At 54.2% G+C, this 12,885-nt stretch overlaps 2 protein-coding genes across 12 annotated transcripts; one reads left to right on the top strand and one right to left on the bottom strand.

Annotated features, from left to right (window-relative positions):
- The first annotated feature begins 2,374 nt into the window (after positions 1-2,374).
- Positions 2,375-6,204, top strand: TUBA4A (tubulin alpha 4a). The gene is made up of 4 exons (XM_001928335.7): positions 2,375-2,435; positions 4,227-4,449; positions 4,762-4,910; positions 5,160-6,204. Exons 1-4 carry the CDS (start codon positions 2,433-2,435, stop codon positions 6,129-6,131), a joined length of 1,347 nt encoding a protein of 448 aa, XP_001928370.3. The 5' UTR covers positions 2,375-2,432; the 3' UTR covers positions 6,132-6,204.
- Positions 6,205-7,882: 1,678 nt separating this feature from the next.
- On the bottom strand, positions 7,883-11,244 carry STK16 (serine/threonine kinase 16). 11 transcript variants are annotated; one of them, XM_085000498.1, is made up of 8 exons: positions 11,052-11,244; positions 10,662-10,851; positions 9,891-10,178; positions 9,508-9,641; positions 9,216-9,336; positions 9,007-9,102; positions 8,490-8,611; positions 7,883-8,375 (listed from the first exon to the last, which is right to left on the bottom strand). In XM_085000498.1, the coding sequence occupies exons 3-8, from the start codon at positions 10,152-10,154 to the stop codon at positions 8,237-8,239; spliced, it is 876 nt and encodes a 291-aa protein (XP_084856624.1). In that variant the 5' UTR covers positions 10,155-10,178; positions 10,662-10,851; positions 11,052-11,244; the 3' UTR covers positions 7,883-8,236. The 11 variants fall into 11 exon arrangements, with proteins under 11 accessions (XP_084856624.1, XP_084856620.1, XP_084856622.1 ...); XM_085000494.1 differs by having other exon boundaries at positions 9,891-10,110; XM_085000496.1 differs by having other exon boundaries at positions 9,891-10,110; positions 11,140-11,244.
- Positions 11,245-12,885: the final 1,641 nt, after the last annotated feature.

Raw genomic sequence — 12,885 nt, 5'->3', positions numbered from 1 at the left:
CTTATCCATTCTAAAGACAATAGTTTGCATCTGTTAACCTCAAATTCCCAGTCCATACCACTCCCTCCCTCTCCCCCTTGGCAACCACAAGTCTGTTCTCCAAGTCCATGATTTTCTTTTCTGTGGAAAGGTTCATTTGTGCCCTATATTAGATTCTAGATATAAGTGATATATCATATGGTGTTTGTCTTTCTCTTTCTGACTTCACTTAGTATGAGAGTCTCTAGTTCCAAATGCCATTATTTTTCTCCTTGTTATGGCTGAGTAGTATTCCATTGTGTATCTACACCACATCTTCCTAATCCAATCATCTGTTGATGGACATTTAGGTCGTTTCCATGTCTTGGCTATTATGACTAGTGCTGCAATGAACATGTGGGTGCATGTGCCTTTTTCAAGGAAAGTTTTGTCTGGATATATGCCCAAGAGTGGGATTGCTGGGTCATATGGTAGTTCCATATTTAGTTTTCTGGGGTACATCCATACTATTTTCCATAGTGGTCACGCCAATTTACATTCCCAACAACAATGTAGGAGGGTTCCCTTTTCTCCACACCCTCTCCAGCATTTGCTATTTGTGAACTTATTAATGATGGCCATTCTGACTGGTATGAGGTGGTACCTCATAGTAGTTTTGATTTGTGCTTCTCTAATAATCAGTGATGTCAAGCATTTTTTCATGTGCTTGTTAGCCATCTGTATATCTTCTTTGGAGAAATGTCTATTCAGGTCTTTTGCCCATTTTTCAATTGGGTTGTTGGCTTTTTTGCTGTTGAGTTGTGTAAGAGTTGCTTGCATATTTTAAAGATTAAGCCCTTGTCAGTTGCATCGTTTGAAACTATTTTCTCCCATTCTGTAAGTGAGGCCATGTGTTTTGTAATCACCAAGGCTCCTTTGCTCTATAGAGACCATGAGCTGCATTTCCCAAAGCAGCCTCATTATATGCCCTTGCCAGTTTTCTTTTTTATGAATGTCTTGTTCTCCCAACCACATGGCAAGTCTACTGGGAAAAAAGACTTTGTCATCTTTCATTGCATCCCTTGCTACACCTTGCCTAAATAAGGTGTCAGTCAGCTATTTTGTTGGTAGAAAGTTGCCGTTGTTAGTTATTTTATCCTACTATGCTGTATACTCACCAGCCCTGGCCCTAAGAAACACTGTGATAGGAGAAGCAAGTGAGTCTTTTTCAAGTGACTAGTCTTGGAGACAGGTTTCTTAAGGATGTGCCAGTAGGCATATAGGGCACTTCTGATGACTTTCCCAGTGAAAGGAGACAGCTAGGAAATGTAAGGCACACAAAGGAAAGCAGACATAGATTGAAAAGTCCATTCCTGCAAGAAACAGAAATGAAACATAAAAAGAGGGAAGAGCTTCAGTGAAGACGTCCACCTGAGCGATGAGGGTGTTGAGATGCAAGTCACAAATCCTGCCCATGGTTTAGGGACAGAAGAGGATGGTAAAATCAAAATCAACCATAATGTCAGAATCTCCATTTTCTTTTTTTCCTCCTCAGAGTCAACAAACATTGTGCTATCTCACGACAACGCGTTCTGGGCGGAATCTTGTCTCCTCTTCACCGGTGAAGATGCCAAGGACTCGGTGAGGTTAAGTCACTTGCCCAAGGTCGTATAGGGCTCCAGCAGGAAAGCGGGCAGGTGGCCATGGCGAGGCCCAGCTAATAGTGACGGCTCTGATGACGGGACCTCTGACTCGCTGGCAGTCGGCTAGCACTGGCAGATTCTGGGGGTCGGCCCTCGCTGACAGATTGTGGGGTCGGCTCTGCGGAGCAGCCGGAAGGATCGGCAACCTGGGGCTCAGGCTGTGCAGCTCCGGGTCCTCAGCCGCCCACAGGCATCGGCGAAGGCCAGCGGTCCCCGCCGGGGACCATCAGGCCGCGTGCGGCTACAGAGGGATCCTGGGGGACGGGCCAAAGCCAGGCAGTCGGCCGGAGCCTCCAGGGAGGCGGGGCGGGGAGGGCACTGGCGAAGGCTGGCTGCAGCCACTTTGGAAAAACAGCCTCTACGGCACCCGGCCTAAGTCAGAACACCTGAGCGACAGACGCCCGCATGATGCAGGTGCAGGCGAGACACGCCCTGGCACCGCGCCCAGCGTCCCAACCGCGGAGCTTGGGAGCTCGGAGTGTCGGCTCAAAACTAGGAGGGAAGGGTTAAAGCCCGGGTCGCTACTCCTAACCCACGTCCGACAGGTGAGCAACGCGGGCACGCTGAGGGGAGGGGACTCGCCGGGGCCCAACCCCTCACGGCCGCCTACCCTCCGGGGGCGGGGCCTCTGGGCCGCCCAGCTATTAGTGGGCGGTCGGAGCGCGCGGGCCCGCCCCCCGCGTATAAGAGCGGTGCGGCACTGCAGCTAGCGCAGTTCTCACTGAGACCCGTCACCCGGACTCTACGTGAGACCCACCGCCCGGACTCACCATGGTGAGTGCGGCCCCGCCAGCATCGTGCCTGTCCCACAAGTGTCCCCTCTCTTTCGGGGACCCTCCCTCCCGGGATGCTCGGGGCCCTCCATTAGGAGTTCTAGGTCTTGCGGAGGTTTTTTTTCTTGGGGGGGGGGGTGCATTCTTTCCACCCCACCCCCTCCCCGTGACTTTGGGTGGGCAGCGTTGTCCACTTTCGGAGCCTGGGGAAGGAGGTGGAGTGGGGTGGGATTCTTCACTAGCAAATAGGAGTCCTCTGGAATCTCCTTCTGCTCTGCCAAGCATTTGTGCCCTAACCCTCCTGGGGGGAGTCACGAGGTCCCGCGCCCAGTCCTTTCTGCCGGCGAGGGAGACCCGTTCGGCTGCCCTCGGCTCCTAGCCTCCCACTCACTCCCTAGTCCCTGGAACTAACCCAACACGTGCTCGGGGCAAGAAAGTGGAAAGGGGTCAGATTACCTGGTCCACCATCACCTTTTCCTCCGACTACGTGAGCATCCCTCCTACCCTCATGCCTCCCACCCGTGACTCAGCACCCCTCTTCTGAGCCTAGAGGGGTGGCAAGAATGGGGTTCGGCCTCGTGAGGCGAGCCGGACTCTCTCCAACAGGAGTCCGGGTGCGCGGACGGGCAGAGACAGCTGGCGCTGAGCGAGAGCACGGGCCGGGGCCAGGTTGGGGGGAGGGGAAAGAGGTGTGTGTAGGGGGTGGTATTTATAGCCCAGGGATGGGGGCCGAAATCCAATCCTCGCTTTCCGCTGGGATGTAACTTGGAAAGAATCTTAAAGGAGTACGAATACAGGGCCGGAGTGCAGGATGGCGCTCACCCTGTCCAGGGCCAGGCGGGTTACCTCTGAGGCCTCACCGCAGGTTCCGCTTCCTCTTCTGGGTATTTGGAAACCGTCACCCCGCCATTTCGGTGTTGAAAAGGGAGGCTGCGCCGGCCCTGCAGCTGCACCGCTTTGGTTCTTCAGAGGTTAATTTCAGACTGGCAGGGATGAGCCTAGGGCAGCGAGGGCCCCAGTGCCCACAACCCTTATTGCGGGTGCCTGCCGTTTTTTGCTCTCTGCAATTTCAGTGCCTGCTCCGCAATGGATGAAGGTGGTGAAGATACCCAGAGTGTGGGGGTGGAGGTGGGGAGAGCAGCCAGATGGGATTGATCCCCAGAGCCAGATAGGATTTAAAGTGGAGGAGGGCATCCTGATGGCTCATGTGGTCAGTTGATGCCAGACTGGAAGGCTGAGACACCCCTGCAGCCCGCAAGAATGAAAGGGGGCGAGGGTTATATGACATCCTAGTTGTTCATCCTCAAAGCAAAGAATTAATCAAACAGGGGACTTCTAGCTACACACATTCATAGTTCTGGAAGACCTTCTGTCTCTTCTGTTGAGAGCTGGTTTGTGGGAGTAGGAATTGGGAACAGCTGAAAGATCACTTGTCCTTGTCTCAGTTACTGCAGTGTTCGCCTGTTTCCTATGCACTCGCCCTCTCCGTCCTCCCCGAGTGTCCTATGAATGTGGCGGGAGCATGCGGAGCCCTAGCTCTTACCTGACAAGGTCCCCACGGAGAAGCAGGCTGAGGAAGTGGCCTGCCCTACTGGGTGCCCCTAGTTGGGAAGTCTTATGCAGGGGAGCCTGGGCAGGCTGCCAGCCTCTTCTGACCTCTGCCCAGCCCCAAGCCTCCACTTTAACCAACTGAGTCATCCAAACTGGTAGGTGATAGGGTGGGAGAAAGGCTCATGAGGTAAGGACTTCTGTATGTGGGGCTTATGCCGTGTCCTCCCTCTCTATCCTTCAGCGTGAATGCATCTCAGTCCATGTTGGGCAGGCAGGTGTCCAGATGGGCAATGCCTGCTGGGAGCTCTACTGTCTGGAACATGGGATCCAGCCGGATGGGCAGATGCCCAGTGACAAGACCATTGGTGGAGGAGACGACTCCTTCACCACCTTCTTCTGTGAAACTGGTGCTGGAAAGCATGTGCCCCGGGCAGTTTTTGTGGATTTGGAGCCCACCGTGATTGGTGAGAGGAAGAGGGGGGTGGAATGGAGGGAATGGAAAGTGACTCTAAGCTTCTGTCTAGAGTGAGGGTGTCTAGACCTGGCTTTCCTGGCCCTGAAAACCCCTTGCCCTGCTAGACACTAAAGAAGGCAAGTTGATAGCAGACTGGCTGGGCAGCAGGTCTGGGTTTCTCTCACCCACTGCTATCTCAGGCTGGCAGAAGCATGAGCTCTTCCATACATCTGACCACAGCTGCCAGGCTGGGGGAGGGGGGGTCTGTGCTGAGCCCCGCCTTGTGGTTTGTGCCCTAACGGTGTGGTTTATGTCCTTCCAGATGAGATCCGAAATGGCCCCTACCGGCAGCTCTTCCACCCAGAGCAGCTCATCACTGGGAAAGAGGATGCGGCTAACAACTATGCCCGTGGTCACTACACCATCGGCAAGGAAATTATTGACCCGGTACTGGACCGGATCCGCAAGCTGGTGAGAATTTGGGATGGAAGGGAGGGAGCTCTTGAGATGATGCTGGTGGTCAGAAACAGTTTTTTTTTTTTTTTCAGATCTGTTTCATGGGGTCATCTCTAATTGTACATGTGCCGGAGTCTGCTATGGCTATGGAACACTCATTAGTCTTACTTAGCCTTGACTCCTGAGGTGTTTTAGGCTTTTGTGGAGCCAGAAGATTTCCTCAGTGCTCTCCCCTCACCACATTGCTCTTTTCTTGCCTTTCAGTCTGATCAGTGCACAGGACTTCAGGGCTTCCTGGTGTTCCACAGCTTTGGAGGCGGCACCGGCTCTGGCTTCACCTCGCTCCTGATGGAGAGGCTCTCTGTTGACTACGGCAAGAAATCCAAGCTCGAGTTCTCCATCTACCCTGCCCCGCAGGTGTCCACAGCCGTGGTCGAGCCCTACAACTCCATCCTGACCACCCACACCACCCTGGAGCACTCAGACTGTGCCTTCATGGTGGACAACGAAGCCATTTACGACATCTGCCGCCGCAACCTGGACATCGAGCGTCCCACCTACACCAACCTCAACCGCCTCATCAGCCAAATCGTCTCCTCCATCACAGCGTCCCTGCGCTTTGACGGGGCCCTCAACGTGGACCTGACGGAGTTCCAGACCAACCTGGTGCCCTACCCTCGCATCCACTTCCCGCTGGCCACCTATGCACCAGTCATCTCTGCAGAGAAGGCCTACCACGAGCAGCTGTCGGTGGCAGAGATCACCAACGCCTGCTTCGAGCCTGCCAACCAGATGGTGAAGTGTGATCCCCGTCACGGCAAGTACATGGCCTGCTGCCTGCTGTACCGAGGAGACGTGGTGCCCAAGGATGTCAATGCCGCCATCGCTGCCATCAAGACCAAGCGCAGTATCCAGTTTGTGGACTGGTGCCCCACGGGCTTCAAGGTTGGTATCAACTACCAGCCCCCCACCGTAGTGCCCGGGGGTGACCTGGCCAAGGTGCAGCGTGCCGTGTGCATGCTGAGCAACACGACCGCCATCGCCGAGGCCTGGGCCCGCCTAGACCACAAGTTCGACCTGATGTATGCCAAGAGGGCGTTTGTGCACTGGTACGTGGGCGAGGGCATGGAGGAGGGCGAGTTCTCTGAGGCCCGGGAGGATATGGCTGCCCTGGAGAAGGATTATGAGGAGGTGGGTATCGACTCCTATGAGGACGAGGATGAGGGAGAAGAATAGAACAGCTGCCTGGAGCCCACTCACTATGTTTATTGCAAAAGCATTTCGAAATAAACAGCCTCCTTGCGCGGTTTCTTGTCCCCTCTGTGAGTGCTTAAGCTTCTGCTGCCGTCCCCTTTTGTGCCGCTGCTATTTCTGCTGCTGCTTCCGCTGCTGCCCTGTTTGCTGCTCATGACTCTTTCCCCTTCCATGGCTGAAGGTGAGACCTGCCAAGGGGTCCTTGCCAGGCCCAGGAAACATGATCCCATGTATGATCCTAGAGGCGCCCACGATAAGGGGGAAATGAGGACTGACTCCTGGACCTGTCTGTCCAGCCATGAGCTGTTAAAGGATACGAGGCTTCACTTCCTTTCCAAGTAGGAGTTTAAGCCCAGCAGTTTCTGTATCTGCGAGTTAGACTGCTACCCTATTCTTCCTGCTGCTCTGCATTCACTGGCTTTGGACGAGAGGCTTGGCCCAGACACCTCTGTGTGTTATAAGGCCTTGGGAGTGGGGCTGCGCTGGCCCAGAGTTCCTGGGCATGGAGCCTAGTCATAAGCTTGGGGGATGGGAGGGAACAAGGGCGATCTCCTAGGGTTGTTTGTGTCACTGCACCTCCCAGCAGCTTTGCAAAACTGTCTGTCTTGCCGCTTTGCCGGGGCCTAGGGCTGTGCCATTAAAAGTCAGGTTGTCTCCCGTTTGTGCTTTCTTTCTGGCCTCAGTCTCTGTGCCAGCTGGTGGGAGCCTCCTACCAGTGCCCTGGGGGAAACCTCCACTTTGCTAATAGGCACCCCAGGACCCACACTGACGTCAGCGTTTGGGGGTGGGCACAGTTGGGGGGAAGAAGCTTCAATCTAAGGAGCAGGCAATGCCAGCCCTGCCCTTGCCTCCCCTCCCTGGTGATTCAGGGACGCAGTGCCCTTCCCCAGGGAACAGGTTTCAAGCCCAGCAAAGGCAGGGCCCCTGTTTACTCAGCAGAGTAGGCAGGAAGTGGCAGCTGGATACTGCCATCCCACACTGGCCTCATTAATCATTAGCCATTAACCATGTGTGAACTAGAGCCATCTGGGAGTTCCCGTTGTGACACAGTGGAAACGAATCCGACTAGTATCCACGAGGACGTGGGTTCGATCCCCAGCCTCACTCAGTAGGTTGGGGATCTGGTGTTGCCATGAGCTGTGGTGTAGGCTGACAGCTGTAGCTCCGATTCGACCCCTAGCCTGGGAACTTCCATATGCCGTGGGTGTGGCCCTAAAAAGCAAAAATAAATAAATAAAAGTCAAAGCTAAAAAAAAAAAAAAAATAGAACCATTGGGAGACATTTGGGGCCAAAATGGCTGCCACCTCCACTCCCCTTGCCCCCAGGCAGAGGCTGGGGACCTGTTGTGTAGCTGTCCCAAAGCTTCCTCAGGTGTCTCCACCCAGAAGCCCTTGCCTGGCAAACCGGCTAGGCTGCTCTGACTAAGCTACCCAGCCTTGGGAATGAAGGGAAGAATGAGTGTGCCTTTAGTGGGACCTGGCCCCAGTTCTGGGCATGGAAGCCAGCTTAAGCCAGAGGAGCTTGAAGTTTTCGACTAAGCTGGGAGAACTGTCTACTGCCAACCAGCCAGATCTCAGGCAGGTACACCTGCCTCCGTACGTGGAGTGATGAAGTCACACCGGTGCTGATGCTGCGCCAGTCCCTCTTTTCTCTTCCCTTGGAAATGGCAACCGGACTTCCGTTCCCCCTGCACCTCTTCTCTCACTCCAAGAACAATGAGACTAAGGTCACATCAGGCTGCTTTTACTTTATTCTTCTATTGATACATTCTCCTGCACCCAGATTTGGAGGCATATCATGATATAAGCTCAGCAGACCTGCAGAGCCTTTACCAGATTCTATCAGTTTCCCTTACCCCAGCCCCGACCCTTATCCACCCCCACTCAGTCAAGCCCCCTGTCCAGGTGTTGCTCTTTGGGGTAACAGAGCATAGACAGAGGCAGAAGACTGAGCTGACGGTCCCCACCCCCGGCTGCCCCAACCACAAGAGAGGGGTCCTGGATAGAAAGGATGGAGACTCCACTGAGGGATGGAAGTTTCTCCCCAAGGCACAGAGGCCACCTTCTCAACGCGGCCACTGGTTTGTTCAGATTTGGGTAGTGTGCTGGCCCTGAGCAGGAGGCTGCAGTGCCTCCAACTGACTCAGGAGGAAAGGAATGTGAGGGCGCTGCTGGGGGTCCACGGTCATCATCATGGTCAGCAGCTGCCGCAAAGCTGAGGAATGCCTGGAGGAGGAGGAGGGCAGGGTCAGGAGGGCAGCCGACCCCTGTTCTAGGGCTCCAGCCCCGCTAATGGCAGGGAGGAGTCTGAAGTGCTCACTGCCCCCCTTCACTGCTCACCTGGGGCTCTGCGGGACGCTGAGCTGGTTCTGCACAGCAAGGGCCACGCTGTCACCCTTCTGGAACACCATGTCATAAGGGCCCTCCCCGAACATCATGGCATAGAGCACGCATCCTAGGGACTGAGCATAACTTGGTTATTCCTTGCACCAACAGAGTGATACCTCTCCTCTGAATTCTGCAGTGAAAGGAGACTACAATAGCTAAAAAGAATAACCGACCTCAGTCATGTGACACCACCAGGGCCCAGAGCAACTGCCAGTTAGCTGGAGGCCTCTGCAGCCCTGACACTTAGCGGTCCTCGCCCTGTTCAAAGGGCGGGATTATACCACTTCCTGAGCAACTGAGCACAGTCTCAGCGACAGTTCCCAGGAAGGAAGTCGAGGGGGGATGAGGACATACATGGTTCCTGGGCCCCTTGGAACCAACTAGAAACCAAAGACCTGCTCCTCAACTCCACAGTAGGTACAGAGCAGCACCCCTCCCCACCCCGAATTCCCACCCACATGCTCCTCACCCAGACATCAGTCCGCTCGTCGATGACACAGTGGCTCTGCACAGAAAAGAGCTCCGGGGCTCGGTAGGAGATGGTGCACCGCTGGGCTGCCCAGTCCTGGAACAGTGGCCCCAGAGCTCAAAAGGTGGGGCACAGGTCATGGTCATGTGACCAAACTGGGGCATTGCAGTTTGGGGAACAGGTGGGCAAAGGAACCTGGAGACTCTTACCTGCAGGGCCAGAGCCTGGCGGGAGCCCTCCACGTGGATGCACGCTTGATTCATGGAACCCAAGTCCATTAAAACCGGCTGCCCCTCATCTCCAAGCAAGATGTTTGTGGGCTTCAGGTCCCTGCAGGGAAGTGGAAATGATCTGTGAGCAGCCCTGGACGGGGAGGCTGGACTCCTAGGGGGGCAAAACAACCGTGAGGGCTGTCCCTTCGGAGGAGTGCAGAGACCTCTCATTTCTCTTGATGAGGCTCTTCCTTTCTGCCCAGCAAGTACACGGGAGCCTCCCACTGACCTGTGGGCATAACCCTTGGCATGAATGGCCTCAAGGCCTCTGCAGATACCCAGCAACAGCCGAAGGATTTGCTCTTCAGTTAGGAAGTTGCCTTTGTCTTTCAGCTTTTCTATCTCATTCCACAGCGTGCCTCTCTGCAAAACAAGTTTCCCCACAGTTGAGGTTTTTGAGCCTCTGCTTCTTCAGCCTGATCCCTTCCCTATGCCAAAGACCATCAACCCTTTCACCGAACACCACACAGTCCCATCTGGGTCCCTTAAACCCCAAATCTGAAGTGGTCAAACCAGGACATGACCTCTGCTTCCAAATGTGCTTGACCGCTCACAAAGCCCTTGGCAAGTGGCTCTGTTGCAACCCCCTCCATAGCCAGGAGACTTTCTGACCTTGAAGAAGGGCAGCAGCAGCCAGGCCTCATGTTTAGTGCCTCGCTCCCTCAGACAATAAGCCACAAGGCGAAGGATGTTGGGGTGATGGAAGAGGCGGTGCATGTCTGCTTCTCGTTGGGCCTCCTCCCGGTCCTGCTGCTCATGACACAGGATTCGCTTCAGGGCGTAGAACTGTCCATCACGTAACCCCTCCACTAGGTCCACATAGCTGAACCCACTGTCGGCCAAAGGGGTCAGTGAAGGACCATGGTCATCACCCATACTGCTTAAACCCAGAGGAATTCCCTGGGGAGAGGAGGGGAGTGTTGTTCCCATTTAGTAGCAACCTTCCCAAGGTGTGTCTCTAAAAAGAAGTCTGAGCTCAATAGCAGGGACAGTCATCTTTGTGGTCCTACGGTCTTAACACAGTGCTCTGCACAAGATAGATGCTCAATAAATATTAAATAAATCACAGTCAATATTTATCAAGTGCTATGAACCAAGCAGTAGGTGAGATGTTTGATATGCATGATCTAATTTAATCCTCACAGCCCTACCAGGGAAGCATAATTAGCTCTAATAAGCAGAGGAAAAAAACCACAGCTTATCAAGGTAATACATGGCGAATCTAGGAGGCCTGGCTCCACAATCCACTTTCTTGACCACCACGTAGCTGGGCTCTGTCAGGTGAGTTAGAGGCTAGAGAGAAAACCTTTATGCCCGGATCATGTGCACACTGATGTCCTTCAAATACCCTGGGGACCAGCAAAGTGATTTTCGAACACTCACCCCTCCCCCAGTTTCTGGATGAAGAGGTAGCGCTTATTGTCAATGATGACAGTTCCCCGAGAGCAGACACACAGTGCATGGCCCATAGTGTTTCAGTCATTCTCTTCAAGGACGGTCTGAGGCTGCCAAAGGGTTCGTCCAAGTTAAGTGGTCTTTTTCAGGCAAGGTGCTGGAGGTCCAGCGGATCATGCTGGAAGGAAAGGAATGGCGGGGTCGGGGGCCGGGTTCAATCCAGAAGACCCCCTGAAATGCCAACGTGGAGCGCTCAGGCCCAGGTCTCGGAACCTAGAGAAAACGCGCCCTGGCAGGGCACTCCAAGAAGCTGAGGCCAGGGGGCTTAAAGCAGGCCTTGCGCCGACTCCCAGGCCGCTTCCTCCCACCCCGGCCCACCTTTGGGCGGCCCCTATTCCCACGCCCGTCTGGCCTCAAAGGCAGGGACTAGGGTAGTTCCAGGCGGAGATGCGAGTCCCGTGCCCACCCCTTGCAGAACCCTCCCCAGGTCTTGGCGCGCAGAGCGCCCGGCGGGCAGGCCAGGAATCCCCACTAACCTGTGCTAAGCTGGGGGTGGGGAGCGTCAGGGACCGGAAGCATCGGTTACGTCATCAGTCCGCGCCGCCGTAACGGCCAGCGGTATCCTAGCAACCGCCTGGCACTCGGACGATGCGGGGGCGCAGAGCTGAGAGGCCAGGGGCTGGCTAGGCCTGCCGGAGGACGGGTCCCAGGACCCGGGTGAGGGTTCCACGCCTGGCCTTCAGTGGGGGTCAAGACGCGGACACCTACGCCAAAGGGGAGTAAAGCCGGGCTCGGCCCCGAGCCCCCAGGACCTCCATCTCCCAATGCCGGAGGTAGGAGGCCTCATACCTCCCGCGCTGGGTGACTGACTAGTGTCAAGCCCGGAGGGGGATGCTCAGAGGGGCGGGTGCTGGCGGCCTGGACCCCTGAACTCTGATCAGTACAACCTTGGGGCCTCTTGCCTGTATCCCATTACCATCGCCTCAGTGGTTAAGAGCTCAGGCTAAGGTCTGAATCATGTCTTAATAGTCCACTAGTTGTGTGACCTGGATGAGTTAATTTAACCTCTCAGAGCCTCACTTTCCCTAGCTGTAAAATAGGTATATAGTGCCTAAGGTTAAGTGCATGAACTGTGAGGCCAGAATGCCTTGTTGAAATCCCAGCTCTACTAAGCTAGTTGTATGACCTTGGACAGGCTACCTACTATTACTACCCCTCAGTCTCCTCATCAGTAAAATGGGAATGATAATAATCTACCTCACTGAGTTGTTTGAAGATTACAGGAGAAGTAAAGTGCTTAGCACATATTTGATGCAGAGCCCTCAGTCGTGTCAATAAGCATAAATAATAGTTATTATTACTACCCCGATCCTCACATCCCAGGCTTGGGACTTTGAAGACATGAGTAGTGGAAATTCACAAATTTCCAAGCCTTGGAACCAAGCAGTTGTCCTTGATGTCTTGCCAAGTCAGGCAGGCAGGGATAGATTGGAAAGAGGAACACATGCACAAAAAGATAGGATGACCTGGATGGTTTCTTGCTGAAAGAGGACTTTCCAGGAGAAAGATCCCTCTCGTAACCTGGTCCCCTGACCCCTGCACATTCTGGGAAGATCTTCCTCTGGTTTCCCTTGATTCTGAACCTATTTTGGCCCCCTGGTTCTGACATTCATCTAAATTTAACATGCTCTATGGCAGGCCCTGTGCTAGAAGCAGAGGATTCAGGATGGACGAGGCCCTCCCCACCCTCAAGGGGCTCAGTGTAGTAGAGCACTACTTCTCAGTCTGGAATGTGCTCAGGAGCACCTGGAAATCTGGTTAAAATACAAGTTCTGTTTATGTGCTTCAATACAATTTATATTTTTAAATCAAAAACAAAAACGCTAGAGCTCCCATCGTGGCTCAGTGGTTAACAAATCGAACTAGGACCCATGAGGTTGAGGGTTCAATCCCTGGCCTTGCTCAGTGGGTTAAGGATCCGGTGTTGCCATGAGCTGTGGTGTAGGTTGCAGACTCGGCTTGGATCTGGCGCTGCTGTGGCTGTGGCATAGGCTGGCAGCTACAGCTCCGGTTAGACCCCTAGCCTGGGAACCTCCGTATGCCGCAGGTACAGCCCTAGAAAAGACAAAACAAAACAATACAAATTCTGATTCTATAAGTCTGAGGTAGAATCTGAGACTCTTGAATTCCTAACAAGCTCCCAGGTGATGTT

The sequence above is a fragment of the Sus scrofa genome, chromosome 15 (assembly GCF_054392235.1).
Source record: "Sus scrofa isolate SSC_HxYL_T2T_F1_AM1 chromosome 15, Sscrofa_HxYL_maternal_Yorkshire_Landrace_v2.0, whole genome shotgun sequence".
Classification (NCBI taxonomy): Eukaryota; Metazoa; Chordata; class Mammalia; order Artiodactyla; family Suidae; genus Sus; species Sus scrofa.
Note: the sequence above shows the minus strand (reverse complement) of the source record. Positions and strands in the feature narration are given on the sequence as shown.